The sequence below is a fragment of the Danio rerio genome, chromosome 16 (genome assembly GCF_049306965.1).
Source record: "Danio rerio strain Tuebingen ecotype United States chromosome 16, GRCz12tu, whole genome shotgun sequence".
In the NCBI taxonomy this organism is placed as follows: domain Eukaryota; kingdom Metazoa; phylum Chordata; class Actinopteri; order Cypriniformes; family Danionidae; genus Danio; species Danio rerio.
This window is the reverse complement of record NC_133191.1, coordinates 15,237,412-15,254,365: the sequence shown is the minus strand read 5'-3', so window position 1 is coordinate 15,254,365 and position 16,954 is coordinate 15,237,412. Positions and strand designations below refer to the sequence as shown.

The window sequence follows — 16,954 nt, the reverse complement described above, 5'->3', positions numbered from 1 at the left end:
AGTGATCTAGACCTTGCAGATTGCTGGCAAACATTCACTATCATCTGGACAACAATTTTGCCACTGAAATACTACAAATCTCATTCCCTGCAATCACACACCTGGCCCAGATCCGCCTTAATTGCAAACACATAGCTGAAGCTTGTAAGGACTGATTACCCAGATAATAAACACAACCTGCGCTCACACACACACACGCACGCACACGCACGCACGCACGCACACAAACACACACAGATACACACACACACACACATACACACACACACACACACACACACACACACACACACACACACACACACACACACACACATACACACACACACATACACATATCTTTGCTAAGTCTTGTGAACTGTGAGCGTGGTGGTTTCCTTGTCTTACTGTGCTGTGTTTCTGATATTTGCTTTGTTTTACAGTTTACATTGTTTATGCCACCTATCCTGACCATTCGCATGTATTCTGACCATGCTTTTGGATTATCTGCATACTGCTGTCTGTCCCTGTTTGACTTTGCCTGTTTAAAGATTCTCTTAATAAATTTAATTTGGATCTTCACCTCTGTTGCAACCCGATTCATTACAAAAACACAAAAAATAATAAATATATACCAATGCACAGTAGTTAATATTCTTAACTGTACTGTCAAATTGTATTTTTGTCATTAAATTTGTGTAATTTATAAAATACTTTATAACATGACATGCAGACATAAAAAACAACTTACAAATGTGTAATTGTAACTATATTTAAATATATTTTGCATAGAGGTGTAAACATACACTGGTCCCATGGTTCGCTTCGTTTATGATTATTATGCCATCGATTCGGTACAATTGGATATCTCGATGCATCACAGTGCACTGACGATGCTTTTCATACACGTTTAATATTTTTCTTCACCGCACAAGAATTATTGTATTAAAATGTATAAATAAATTTATATTTATATACTATTTGTAAAACTATTTTGTCATTTAATACAGTTAGATATACAAACTGTACCTTTAAAAACTCACATGCACAGGACAACATGAGCATTTATAGCACATAAACAAATATAAATATTCTACTCACTTTCTGAGCCTAGTCTAATAAGTTCTTTCCCTTATGACTGGTCAAATGCTTAACAAAAAGGGCTGCGATAAGTTCTAACGATCTGGCGCTGTTTACCGATGAGTGACACTAATAAATGGCAGTGGCGACAACTGATTCATGAAAGACGCAGAGGAGAAAACTTGCTATCCAGAAGTATCGCTGTAACAGTCAAGAGGAGAAGAAACATTAACTCACGACAGGAGGTCAAAGGTCTCCAGTAACAGAGAAAGAAATGGAGTTTACTTTCAGTTTTTCCACACCAGTGAAACAGGGGCTTCTGCTGTAAGGGTCAGTGAAAGACTGTACACAAACATACACACTGTAAATTGTGCACAGTTTCTGTATTTTTCGTCTCCCTCACCATAAGCTACCATGACATAGCGCATATGAGATAAATGACATCAGTTCACAATAACCGCTTATTATTATTATTGAACCAATACTGAATTATCCGCGTCTACATCGCAGTGCACTGAAGAAACAATTAATTTTGACACCGCTAATTTTGCGTAAGACTGTAGAGAGAGATGATATTAAAATATATTGTAATTACAAACTCATAATAGATAATTAAACAAACTTTAAATATATGCTAATAAATATACATAATTCTTATCATATTGTATACAGTTGATGTAATTAAGCCAAGTTAAGGTCAACAGAAAAGCTAAACTACATTTAATGTACATTTAATCCATTATAAATGTTCATTTAATTGCTGTTTTAGTACTCTGAAACATATTCAGTTTTCTTTTTTGAAGTGTATTAATTTCTGTAATATAATTATTCATTCATTCATTCATATTTAAAAATTAAAATAAAATAAAATATAAAATATTGATCTTATTCTTTACGTAGGAGTCTTGAATCTCTTTGGATGGAGACTTCTGGTCCCATTGACTTCCATTCATTTTTAGACATTAAAAACAGCTCATTATTCTGCTTGATGTAGCAAACTAAATTAGAGGTTCTAAAACAATCGCACTTCCACATTTTAAAATAAAGTCAATACATTTTGTGATTTGTGTCCTCACTCTTTGCTTCCTAAATGACATTCTTACACTTTTACTTTCATCTTCAAGGATGTGAATTATAAACTCAAGAATGGCGGTCATTTATTTTTCCTCAAAAATATGCAAGACATGTTGTACAATAATATGAGATAAATAAAAAAGCAGACTGAATTTGACATATTTCGCATGCAGCACATACCTGTGTTCCCTCTGGGCCAATCACATCAAGTGCACCAGTAGTGCTGTACAGGAAGCGGATAATCTTCTGAAAGTTGTCATCTCCGATACTCCAGGAGCCGTCGACTAGGAAGGTCAGGTCTGCTTTAGCTGCTTTGCAAACTGAGAAAGTTGGAGAAAAGAGAGAGAAAGAGAAGAAGCAGGTGAAAAATCGCTAGCTAAAATAAGAAATCCTCATTACCGTGTGAACGCTGCAGTACAACAGATGTCAAATGATTGCAAACACTTCTCCTTCTCACTGACAGGATCTCCATCACAGCTAGCTGGATAAAACAACGGGCCTTAATTAATTCCCAGCTACCTTTTTTTTTTCATACTTTTCCTTCTGCCAGACTGTTGCTTTGCAGGATTTGGGACTTAACGCATATACCATCAGTAACTTGAAGATGTGCTTCATGGGGTAACTTCTAAATTAACTGGTTGCTTTCAGGACAACAACATCCTTCAGGGACTGAATCTGTCTGAAAATACGCTTATATCTGTCATAAAATCTGTCATTTTAGTCCCTAACAAGTAATTTAAGGTACATAACAATACCTAAAAATTACAAATATGCCCCTCATAGTACCTGAAAGGTACAAAAGAGAACCTTAAAGTACAAAAGTGTACCCTAAAGGTACTAATGTTCACCTGTACTGAACAAAAGTGTCCCTGTTGAAAATGCCCCCGCCCCCCCACATGACAGATTTTGTACCTTTATTTCTGAGTGTGTGGTGACATGAGAAAGTCTAGATCCCTTAAAATAAGACCCATATAGTACTCCGACTATTTGTGCACATTTCATTCTAACAATGTAATTTATCAGTTCTGAGCATTTACACCTTGAATGGCCATGCATAACATTCAAATTATCTATTCCATAAAGGAAATATATACTGTGTTGAGCATCGATGCTCCATCATTTTTAAAATGCATTATGGAAATATTAAGGAAGCAAATGTTTCAGTGCACGTTTATTCATTCATTTTCTTGTCGGCTTAGTCCCTTTATTATTCCGGGGTCGCCACAGCGGAATGAACCGCCAACTTATACAGCAAGTTTTTACGCAGCGGATGCCCTTCCAGCCGCAACCCATATCTGGGAAACATCCACACACACATTCACACACACACACTCATACACTACGGATAATTTAGCCTACCCAATTCACCTGTTCCGCATGTCTTTGGACTGTGGGGGAAACCGGAGCACCCGGAGGAAACCCACGCAAATGGAGGGAGAACATGCAAACACCTCACAGAAACACCAACTGAGCCGAGGCTCGAACCAGCGACCTTTTTGCTGTGAGGCGACAGCACTACCTACTGCGCCACTGCTTCGCCCAGTGCGCATCCAATTTTCTGAATTACATATCCCTTAATGGGATAGTTCACCCAAAACCTCATCCTCTTCCTCCATTTGTTCCAAACCTGTTTGAGTTTCTTTTTTCTGCACATTGAACATTATAACTACAAACAAAATAGTTTATTCCCAAGGCTTTAGAATATGTCAACATAGTAAATTTTCTCACCTTCATTTTAATATATTGTGGACATGATATAATCATTTGTTCCATTGTTCCACTTAATAAAATCATTTCATTATTTTATTCAAAGCAAAACAAAGAATTTGATATGTTTTATTTACAAAAAACGAATAAATACTTAAAAGTTAAGGCCAGGATTTTACTAAAACAAGGTAACAATTTGCTCATTGTCCAACTGACAGTCACAAAATGTTTCTATGATTTACTAATATGTCAGTGAGGTTTACTCATTTGTTTTAAGTAAATTGAGCACACAGTTTAATAATCTGAATAAATGACTTCAATGTAGGCAATGAGAAAACAAACTCTTGTACAAGAAGCCATATCTCTGATTAAGTTGCACTCACTGAACACACAAAGCCTGCTTTACAAAAAGAGTCACTGTTTAAGAGTGGCAAAAGACACCTTGTTAAAAAAAGAACTTAATGAATCAGTCACTGTGTTCGTAAACAACCTGAATGAACTGGCAAAACACATTAGCTTCAATTTGTTTACATCTTGTTTAGTTCTTCATTATCATTCACTGCAAGGCATCAAGGAAGCTTTGAATGCTTCGTTCAAAGACAACTCAAGATGTTTTATTAAATTATCTCTGTGATATACTTATAATAAACAAAACACACTGTCTCATTGCACATCTTGCGTACACTTCATATAAAAAAGTTTTTTTGTTGTTCATTAAAAAAAAGAGTAAATTTATTGTCATTTATTGAGTAAAGTTAAATTAAATTAAATTGATTAAAAGTCTAAATAAATGCATGTGTAATATCACAAAAGATTTATATTTCAAACAGATACTGTTCTTCTTTTCTTCTAATCAAATTTTGCTAAAAAACCAAACAATACTTTTAAAAAGAAATCTGCCATCTTAAACACCAAATTAGAATGCAGGGCTTTAAGAGCCATAGACATTTATATGTGCGCATTTATGTCATAAGCTTCAAATTGGGTTTGACCTTTTGACGCGTAAACCATGTTATTTATTTATTTTGGGTCCTAATTAGGAGATGACAAGCACATGAAGCTTTGTGAGAAGCTGCTTATATTTATCAAGGGGTAAAACTTCCCATTCCAATGGCCAAAGCAAACCGTCTGCGGCTGAGTGTATGAACTGACGACTGATGAGATTTAGTTGCTCATTTCACAAGCTGCACAGTTATTTATTCCATAAAACTACTGTTTGTACCATGTGTCATACATCAAAAAGTCATTTAAATTTCATAGCATATTAACCGTATTTTTCAGTTTTGTTTTGTAGTCAATCAAGTGTTTACAAATCCTCTTTGTTGGGTTTTAAAAAATACCTACGGAGACCCCTGGGTGGGGAAAAAAATGAGTGGAAGAAAAAAAACTGAGTGATAGGAAAATATATATATTTTTAAGCTTTTGCATTTCCTCAGAAAGATGTTTTGCATTCCCTTGCAAAACTGTTGTTCGACAAACACTTCCTGTTCACTTCATACACTTCACTTTATGCCAATCCTCCTGTTTTTGCCAGGATTCTCCCGTGTTTTACCATTCTATCCTGCTACCAATAAGTATTTTCCTATTTTTATCCCATATTTTTAAACTTGAAAGCAAGTTGAAATAAATATAAAAATGTTTGCTTTCACTTTCTTTCCATCAAAGCTTTGAGTCGATCATCACACATTCCTATGCAGCCTCTGAATCAGTAAATGCATGTATGAACACTGACTGACGGACACACTCGGTATGATAAACAGATCCCAGTTCAGCTTCTGTACAATTCCTGTTTTTTTTTTCCTCCTACTTTTTTTCCCTACCATCACGTCCTTCCAAGTCTCCATATTTACCACCCCTTACAATCTAATAATTTTAATATATTATTTAACAATATATTATTCAGACAGAACTTAAAGTGTTTACATGAAGCCCTTTCAGTTTTATTGAGCCTTTACTGAAATTACTATCAGAGAATTTGGATGTAGTTGAAACCAAATATTCTGCATGCAATTGAAAATGAAACTGAAATCGAAAATGCTTTGTAATATTTATTTATTCTTTTTATCATTATTTTAATGTATTCTATAAAAAAATATTTTGATTACTCGATATGAACGATTTATTTTAATTAAACATAATAACATTATCATCCAAAATTCAATGCATCCCTACTGGTAATGTACTGTAAATGTACTCAATATCAAAGTGACTGAGATCAAATTAAAGTATAGGCAGAGTCTGATGTTAACAGAAGCCAAAAATAAGAATCATTATTTATATATTTTATTTCATCATGGCGAAAGGGTGAGGTAATATGTGATTAGACATAGATATATGTATAGCTGTTTTACAATAAATAATTTAACATTAATATCATTAAACAAGGGTGTCTTTAATCAGTCTCAAACATTGATGTCAGGGTCAATCAATGTATCCCTTAAAACTAACAGAACATTTTAGTTTTGACTCTTGAACATCTGTCATGATAGTCAAATCATTATATTCAAATTAATTATTTACATCATTTATGTTATTTTATACTCTATATGATGAGAAACATTTTCCATATTTTGTTACTCATAGTGTGAACAATTAAAAAAATAAATAAATAAAATCTCACAAATTATTATAATGGAGCAAATTATCAATAATTATGTCACAAGTCTGGTGTGTCTGTGTTGTGTTGTGTTGTGTCATGTGATGTTATGTTGTGCTGTGATCCATGTGCTTGTGTTTTTGTCATGTGACCCCTTTGATTGTTTCAACTGTTTTTTAATGGTCAAGAGTTCCCCTGTTGTGTCGCCCTTGTTTGTAATATGTGTATTCGTGTCCTGTGTATTTATAGCTCCACTTTAGTTAAGTTTATTGTGCGGTATTGAATTGTCAACAATCCATTTTTTTGTGCTCTTGTTTCTGTAGTAAGTGCATTTTTGTAAACAAAATAAGTGTTTTTGATAATCTGTCTCAATTGCTTGTGCTGAAACACCAACTGTGACAGAATAAGCTTTAAATTGTATGTACCATATAAAGACATCCTATATATATATATATATATATATATATATATATATATATATATATATATATATATATATATATATATATATATATATATATATATATATATATATGCATGCTGTGAAACAAGGTAAAATGAAAGTGTATGCTTCAGAAAATTTTGTTTTGTGTTATATTTGCTAATTGTTAGCAATTGGTTACATTCAAAAAAGTTTAGGTTTAGTCCAGAGTTATGTTTTTCATTTCCAATGAGCCTGTTTTTGGACTAACAGCAACAAAAATCCCAGTTTGATTTCATGTAGTCTTTAAAGGTAACAAATGCTATGAACTATTGTAGTAGTGTGACCAGCCCTCAATAAAAGTAATGTACAAAATGTAGGGCATTTGGGTTAACTACCTCGACTCCTGGAGATTAAGCCATATAAAAGAAACAAATAAGTCTAAAGTAGCACTCGGTATCGGGCATAGACATTATTCTTGTGTTACTTTATGATGCATTAAACACAATAAACATTCAGCTGGAGGATGAACCAAATCCTTTCTATAAATGGGAGTCTGGGGATCTAAATAAGATCTATAAAGTGTGTAAATAAGATCTGTGTGCTTTTATCAGATGTGTTGGGAAGACTCAGCTATATTTATTGAGTATGGAGTGGCTCAGAGAATAAGAAAAGGTTAGCTGTCAGCAGAGATGTACGTTAGCGAAAGGTCACATAACACATAGGGACAGGCCCAACAAACAGGGAAAACAATGGCAGACAGGACAGTTTTTTTCCGTACGGGTGTCCTACCTTCTTTGGCTGGAGGGATTGTGGGTGGAGGGCTGGTGGTGGGTGCTGCGGTTGGTGGCTGAGTGGGTGCCAGAGCTGCAGAAACAACAAAAAATACATAAAGCAGCGTAAATCAGTGGCTGTCTTCATTTTATCACACACACATGCGCGCACACACACACACACACACACACACACACACACACACACACACACACACACACACACACACACACTGTGCCTCAACGTGAGACTGATCTCAACGGAATGTAGATACCTAATATAGTGCATATATCTATTTTGAGCACCACTGTATATTCATATAATGTACATCAAATTACATAAATATACTATATTTTTTATAATACAAAGTTACTGTTGATCACAAAAAAATATATTTTAAATAATGCTGTAATCCTGTAACCATTGACTACCATTCTATTGTTTTTTTCTATTATTTGGAATAAAAAAACTCATAAAGGTACTGTATTTAACCACTTGAGGGTGAGTCAATTTTTATTTTGGGGTGAACTCTCTTTAGAGGCAATTGGGTGTTTTAAAACAAAGAAATTAAGGAAAAAAGTTTTAAATCCAGTTCACACCACTCAAAGGAACACCAACAAACTAGTTGGCATGTTGGATTTTGAATGTTCTGAAAAATCACTATCATCTTTACACTGCCCAAATAATTGCCATGCAGCATTGTTCATAAAGACTATCTGGGCTCAAGTTTATATCAAAGTTTGTTGCCATTGTTGAAAAATCATGATCAGTCTGGAGGAAACAAACTCAGACCAGCAGCAACAGGGATACAACAGTTATCGACAAACTCAGACAGATATGTTTGTTGACGTTCGTCTTTGCAGTGTGAGTTGTCCTTCGCAAAAATTTATAAAATTTCTTAAAACAAAACAAAACAAAACAAATTAAAACAAATCAAAACAAAACCGTTTACAAAGATTTTTTTTTATAACAAAAAGACTAAAAACGAAGACATATCAAAATCATCACTAATTAAATCCTAGTTTTCTGGAATCCCATTACTGCCACAGAATCATTCACGTTTTGTTGATGTTGTTGTTGTTGTTTTAGCTTTCATTTACCCATTTAAGATCATAAAGCATCATCTTTAATATTATAATTATATTGGGTATTCAGCTTGTCCAAGAAACACAGCTTTGACACATAAAGGCAGCAATTTTACTCCAATACTTAACCATTGTTTTTTAAAGTAAACATATTAGACAGATGTGTCTGACCACAACACAAATGTTGTTTTCAAGTTTAAAGAAGTTCAACTTCACAAAACACATCTTGAAGCCTGCATTTTCCTCATTCCACTGCCAGTGTCTCATAATTTTCAATGCAAAACATGCACTCTGCTCTGTGTGAATGGCCCCTAACTGCATTTTTTTATTTTTAATAGCCTCTAACTTTTCTTTTCTATTTTTATGTTTGTGTGTAAGACAGCTCCAAAGTTGAGAGTTTGACACAGGTCCCACAAGATGTAAGCAGTGTTCCAAATTTAAATATTGTCTCTAGTCTATTATTTTTACCCCTGAAATTGCATTACCACAAAACACATCTATTACTGGTATTTAAAATATCCTCACACACCTGTCAAATTTATTTCACATTTATTGAGGCATTTTTCTTCCACTCAAGTAAATAGTATAGTATTAATTTTTCTGAGTGTATTTACCAGTGGTGACCATGGTGGTGACAGCAGGGCCCTCTGTGTCCTGTAAAACGGTGTATACACTTATCTTGTACTGGGTGTTGGGGGAAAGTCTGAAGAAACACTCTCTGGACGCACCACCACCGACCCTCACCTCCTGTTTCTGCCCGTCTGCAAAATAAAGACAAATGGCATTCAAACAACAAATAAAAGTATAATACAAAATCACATCAGCTTCCTCAAGCAAACAATCATCCTAATTAATGAGAGTCATTAGAGTCCTCAGCCAACAAACAAAGACTCAAAATGACAGAAGTGGCACCACAGCAGTCGTCAAAGTGTTGTTATTTTTTAACAGGCATGAGTTGCTGCTTACAAATTTGTCTGCAAATGAAGGAAAATTCAACACTAATTCAGCTAATTGTCATCTATGATTTTTCCACTGCTAAAAAAAGGACCAGCATTTTACTCTCTGAGTTTTACACTATGCTCTTTAACTGTTTTGACATGTTAGCCTGATGTAGTAACTAGAGTGTGTTTCAAGAGTTCACACTTAGCTTATGACTGATGATAAAGCTTGTTTGGCTTGCTGTTCCAAGAGATAGCCCTGAGCTTATAAGATCCTCGAGCCCGGGGCTCTCTCCAGTTTGCAAGGCTCGAGGGGATTTTGAGTGCAGGTACAGTAGATCTTGAGAAATCCCTTACTGTAGTGGCTAATGAACAGATTGTGATTGCTCTTAAGAGATAACTACTTACTAGGTGCATTTCTATGGTGCTAATTTAGATTAGTCAGTAAACTTAAGTTGCATGTTTTCGGACGGTGGGAGGAAACCGGGGAACCTGGGGGAGCACGGAGAGAACGTGTAAACAACCGCACAGAAACATTGGCTGGCTTAGTAAGGACTACCGGTGACATACTTGCTGTGAAGCAACAGTGCTAACCACTGGGCCACCATGCAACCCATCTAGTAAAGGAAGAAGATGAGTAGGGGTGGAAAAGGGGGATCTTCAAAACCAAGATGGCTGTTACTGTATGTGGAACTTAGGGTATTTATAGTGGCTTAAGAATTGTCTGATTGGTGAATCATAAATTGAATAATGCGGGACCTGCCCCAAGCAATCATAAGCAGATGATCCAGATGAATTAGTTTATAAATAAACTTCACTTCATTAGAGCTGGGCGATTTGACCTAAAATCTAAATCCCGAACATTTTAACTTAATTACAATTATTAAAAAAATATTTGATTAATATATATATATATATATATATATATATATATATATATATATATATATATATATATATATATATATATATATTTTTTTTTTTTTTTTTGCCCTCAAATTTTAACGACAATTTTTGTATAGAAAATATGCTCACATATTTCAAGTGAGAGATTTTTGAATGAACGATGCATTACTTGATTTTTTTTTAACAATTAAAAGCAATACACACTATCTACTATCTATGATTATTTATTGAACATCAACGTTGAACAACTGAAATCAAAACACATTTTGCCTAAAAAAAAACACTAGGAAAAGTAATTGAAAATGTTTACCTGGAAACATTTGATTGATTATAGGTTCTGAATGTTTTGATTACTTTTCGATTAATCACCCAGCCACGTTTCACCATTTTAGGAAAAATTGATTAGTCCTTTGTGTTCATATTCTTGAGATTATATGCTAGATGCAATTTTATGGGTTCACACTGAATGGTTATCTACTTTGTTTATAAACTTGTTGAAGTAAAATAAAAATGCATCTGTTGAAAGCAGCTGTTTTTAGTTAAAATGCTGATGGTTCTACTATCCCAATATTACATACAAGGGGTGCATACAACATATTTGCCCAACTCAAATGCATATTCAAATATGATTTTCTAGAATACTAAAATAGATAAAAAGCTGTCAAAAATAAATACACTGTAAAATAATTCTTGCTGACTTAAATTTTTTTAGTTGAATCAAATGACATTTTCTAGTCCTCTCAATTTACATCAAACTGACAAATTATATATTTTGTGTGACTTAATTTTAGATGAATCCTGATTAACTTATTAGAATAAATTAAATCAACATACAAATATTTGTTGCCTTGAATTTTTGCCATTAAGTTTTGTTGTTGGTTTTGTTGTTTTTTTGTAACAGTGCATAACATGCTCACACATGTTCACGTAAGGCCCTATTATACACTCGGTGCAATAAGGTGCAAGACGTGTTTGGGGAAATTGTTTACTAATTTCAGTCCAGCACAACAACGATTTTTACATTTTGCGACACGCTGTTTAATGAGCAAGTCCATTTGTGCAACTTGGTGGACTCATGGGTGTTCCTGTCTAAAAAGGAGATGTGTTAAGGCTCATTGTTGACGTGTTGCTATTTTGATGAACTGAAATAGACTGTGCCATGGTCCAAAACGCTTACACATTGCTTAATACACAAAGGATGTACAACAATACAAACATATCTTTACATTTGAAAAAAAAAATTAAAGGATTACAATGTTACAAAAAATATAATTTTTTACATAAATAAAAAAAAAAAAACACTACCTCCATGCCTTGTTCATGTCAGGGGGGCTTTTTTTTTTTTTTGTTTATTCTTGACAATTTGCTTTTGTATAATGTTATTATTATAAGCAGTATTATTTATTATATGCATAATTAGATTTGTCTTAATAAAAACAAGTTAAGATTTGTTCACCTGTTGAGTTTTAGAGTAAATGCATCACCATATGGGGCATAAGAACAATATGTGTGGTTAAAAAAAACTTTTTTTGACCACACTTCGTTATTATTGTTCATTTATTAATTTGCTGGAAATTAGAACTGAGTTTAGAATTTATAGTTTTGAAACAAATTTTTGCGCTTAACAAATGAAATTAAATATGTAGGCTAATAGATGTCTTCAGTCAAGTGAGTTTCCATTGTTTCCTTATCCATGAAAGTAAAGGAGTAAAGAGTAAAAGTAAAGTAAAGGGAAACTAAAGAGGCCGAATGGAGAAGGCTTGTTCTTTATCCTCGCACTGCAGATGGTCTGTTTAACAGTTTTCCCTTAAAGGGAATGGGAGATGAGACTCTGATTGGTTTAATGCACAATATGCTCAAAACACACCCATAACTCATTAAAAGAATAAGCACAACCCAGTTTGACCATGTGCCAGGGTATAAAGCGTATTTTTCCATGCTTAAAATAGCAAAAGTGAATTTAGACAGGCCCTTAATGTGTTTGGTGCCATGCGCTTTAGACTTTGCGCCTAGTTGTGTTGGGCGATGTCGACCACTTTGGCATCGTACAATGTCTAATGAGAAACATTGCGATGGACGATGGCATTTTCGTCGTAGGCGTCTTATGAATAATTACTTTATAACAAATGAATTATCTGTAGCCAACTGTTTTAACTACTTGACCCGCATGGTCTTTGTTTTACTCATAACCAAATGATAAATAAAGATAAGTTACACACAAATTACCACCTGTCAATCACTTTTTCCGCTGTACTCTGGCATGAATAGCCAGAGTGATCTGTGTCATAACAAACGTGGCGTTGACAAACTTGGTTGGTAGAAAAGGTGCACAACCAACAAACAGTATCTAAGGTTTTTGCAAAAATGACCAAGTAGAAGCATGAAAGCGAAAGATTGAAACAGTGCACTGAAGCTGTGACACATTACCTGATAGATTCAAAAGACAGAAGAGTCATTAGATAGAGACAAGATTAATTAAATATCACTTTTAACAACCATAGTGAGATGAAATTCAGTGGTACATACTTGATAAACTGATGGACGTGCACTGCTCTCAGGGGTTTTGTGCTCAGCAGGCTCGCTGACTGCTGGAGCTCAGACACACCGTACGCTGCGGCACATGACTGTGTGTGTTTGTGTGTGTGTGGTCACACTGCCATTAATCAGCGGTATAGTGTGGAAGGAGGGAATTTCACAAATGCTAGCTGAAACGCCAGTGTGAACATAAGATTGTTTTCATTCTAAAATGCCATTTTAAAACTAAGAAGTACTAGTGTAAAGGGAGTCTAAGTGTGTGTTTTTCGCGAGCGGGTTGCTGCGACGAGGGCGGGGTGGAGGATTGCAATGCTGGCTCAGCATTGTAATGTCTATCCACAATTGGCGATGGACTATGGCCTATGGACTATGGACATTTTTTTTTGACCCAACCCTAGCGCCTAGATCATTAAAATACAGCCACAAGAATGGCTTGAAAATATTGGGCATAAATTGGTTAAGTAAAAGTTGAAGACTGCAGAAAAATGGATGAATCGTGATAAGTACCCAAGGATTGAGCACAAAAAGAAGAGATTCAATTGAAATAAACCAATGTTCTTTCTTTTCACCTTCTATTCTTTTCAAATGTGAAGGTGTAATTGCTGACGCAGACTCTTTTTCTTTGTGGTTTTCTCTCTTTCTAGATATCTACCCATCGATCTCTTTGTTTTGTTTGTGATGGCAGACATTACTATCCAACAGCTTGACTTGGTTCATACATCTTAATTTGTCTGCCATTATACAGCTGAGTCCATGGGGAATATAAATGGCTGGGCTCTTCAGAAGCAGTATTATACTGCTATTAAATGGGGAAAACGTTTTCTTTAATGCGATATTTCCCAAAGCACCTACTTTTAGTTCATTATCTTGAAAAAAAACAATGTCTCTAGAGTGCAGGATACAAGAAAGTCTATTTTCCAATGATAATATGGACTGCAGAAACTGAAATATAATAATAAGATCAACAATATTCCCTTGCTCAGACATGCTTTGATTGCTGAGCCGATCAAACAATGGGATGTGACATTTGCCTATTACGTTCCCGCTCTATGGAAAAGTAGCTGGCAAGTGCTCCGGTTCGGCTCAGTAAACAGCTCTCCTCCTTTAAGCGTTTGTTTCAACAGACTGCACTTCTCAGTCCAGTCACATCTCTGGCACAAGCAGGACAGTTCCTTCTTTCCCTGCATTTGCACGCAGGAACGCTTCACTTCATCACAAGTGCTCACTTTGCTTGCCATTGAAGATTCATTTGCCGTACCAAAATTCAACAGCCAAATTTTCCATCTGAGAAAATTAATGATTTTTTTTCTACTTGTTACCAAAGTTTGGCCATTATTTCACTTGCCAGGACAGTTGAGCCAGGGGGAAAAGGGATGTTGGTACTGCATAAAAACACACTCTTTTAAAGCTCACTGTAACAAGGAAGTGACAATGACAATGGAAGTGTGGATCCAAATGCAGGTTTGAGACAGAGATGGTCAGACAAGCAATGATCAACCCAGGAGCAAACAGATGTATAAGGGCAATCCGGGGTCGTAGTCAAAACAACAGCCAGATGGTCAAAAAGGCAGGCAGCATACAACATAAAAACACAAAACAAGGATCAAAACACGGGCAAAGCAAGACAAAGGAAATGCATTGTAATGTCACTAAACAGTAAACAAGACTCAGCAATAGTGTATGTGTCTGTGCTGTTTAAATAGTCCAAGTAATCAATCTATGAGCAGCTTCAGCTATGTGTATGCAATCAGTCATGATCAAGAACTGGTTGTGTGTGTGGTGCATGACTGAGCTTTGTAGTCCATGAAACGGTGGATTTGTAGTCCGTCAGCTATCAGTGTATATACCAGCGATCTGCACAGGCTGGATTGCTGGTGATTGTGACATGCACGCACGCACGCATGCACGCACGCATGCACGCACGCACGCACGCACACACACACACACACACGCACACACACACACACACACACACACACACACACCTGTTCCTGTTCTCCTGTGATTACAGACAAACACTCAGCTGGAGCTGCTCATGTACACTATACATATAGAGCTCACTTTGACACTCTCATGGCTGAGTCTTGTTGTACTGTTACTGTGAACATTACAATGCATTTCTCCTGCCTTGTCTTGCCGTGTACCAATCTTTTCTTTGTTTGTTTATTGTTTATGTTGCTTGCCTGACCATCTCTGTAAAATAAACCTGCATTTGGATCCACACTTCCTTGTCAGCGTCCCCTTCACATTATACTTTCTCCACTAGAGACTATAAGGAAGCTAAAACTGGTTTTGCTTTTTGCAACTTCGTATTTGTCCAATTTTCTGGTATGATATGTTAGATTCTCCCAAAATCAGTCTTAGGCTGACAGAGAGAGGGAGCATGCGTGCAGTCGAGATTCTGCGTGTGCATGTAAATTAGGGCTGCATGATGTTGGACAAATTCTAATATTTTGTTTTCTGAGATATATATTGTGATAGCAGTACGGTTGCACCAGATTACTTAAATAGATCTATTTGGAAATAATTCTTTAATTTAGATTGATTGGGATGATTTGGCAGAGAAGTGAATCATGCATAAAACATCATTTAAAAAATGACAAGCTTAAACAAGAGCAAAGATAAATGTAAAATAAACAGTGCTTTAGGGTCTTCTGAGGAGTCTATCAGTATTCAGCTCCAGAAATTGAAAATTTAAATGTAAAATAACACTGTATAGTTTTAATTGTATAAATAGTTCATTCAAAAAAAACTTTTTAAAAGTTTTAAAAAGTGGTAGAATGGTACTGTAGATTGATAGAAAATGGTAGAATATTTTGATGTTGGTAGAGTGTCTTGAATACTTTAAACTCAAAATGCTTACATGGTCATTGGGCTTAAAATACATGGAAATGCTAAACTTTCACTTTATTCTGGTTAAACGCTTCATGAATTCACCAATTTTGTGTTGCTGAACTGAAATCCTAACATTTAAACTCAACAGTGCAGGCTCTGCACTATGACTATAGTAAATGCCCACACTGCGATATAAATGCTGAAATGATATATTATGCAGCCCTAATGTAAACAACAGGGGCATTTCTAATAGCTCATGTGTGTATCAACCGGTTAGCTCGTTCCAGATAAATTTGGGTATACATTACCGGTCAAAAGTTTAGGGTCAGGTTTTTATATTTTTAAGAAAATTAATCAGTTCATTAAGGTGGCATTTATTGAATGTAAAAAAAAAAAAAAAGGTTACATTGTTAAATATTTATTAAAATTTTAAATAAAATTACTTTTTATTAAAACTTACTTATTTTATGTAGTTTCAAACCAAATTATTACTCCAGTCACTATTGCTTTTATTACTATTACCATTAATAATAATAATAATAATAATAATAATAATAATAATAATAGAGTGATTTATGAATGATCATGTGACTCTGAAAACTGGAGTATCAAAATTTATTATGTAAATTACTGAAATAGATCATTAAAATTAAATGATAAATTACTTTTAAACAGTTATTTAAAAGTGCAATAACATTTCACAATTTTACAATTTGATCTGAATTTTTGATTAAATAAATGCAGCCTTGTTTAGCAGGTTTAAAGTTTATTTTAAAACATTCTAAAAAGTCTTTCCGACCCCAAACTTTTGACTGGTAGTTTATGTGTAGTTGGTAGATTCCCATCAGCTCATATGGGAAGCAAGAATCTGCGTCCAAGATTACACCGATGAATTAGGCTACTTTTACTGAGTTACTTACTGATGTTTAAGGGGGGCGCATGTATTTTGAATTGTGATCAAAGTGGACGGGAACTACTTGTGCATTAAACAATTTTACTGCACATCTTTCATCCAATCAGAATC

General features: G+C 34.9%; 1 protein-coding gene across 22 annotated transcripts in view; it reads right to left on the bottom strand.

Moving 5' to 3' along the window:
* Positions 1 to 16,954, bottom strand: part of col14a1a (collagen, type XIV, alpha 1a) — a 344,010-nt gene that overhangs the window by 140,279 nt on the left and 186,777 nt on the right. For all 22 annotated transcript variants that reach the window (XM_009292161.5, XM_009292162.5, XM_068214100.2 and 19 more), the window contains 3 exons: positions 9,331 to 9,477; positions 7,650 to 7,724; positions 2,314 to 2,453 (listed from right to left, as the gene is read on the bottom strand). In XM_009292161.5, coding sequence (XP_009290436.2) covers positions 2,314 to 2,453; positions 7,650 to 7,724; positions 9,331 to 9,477 — 362 coding nt within the window. The remainder of the gene's footprint in view (positions 1 to 2,313; positions 2,454 to 7,649; positions 7,725 to 9,330; positions 9,478 to 16,954) is intronic.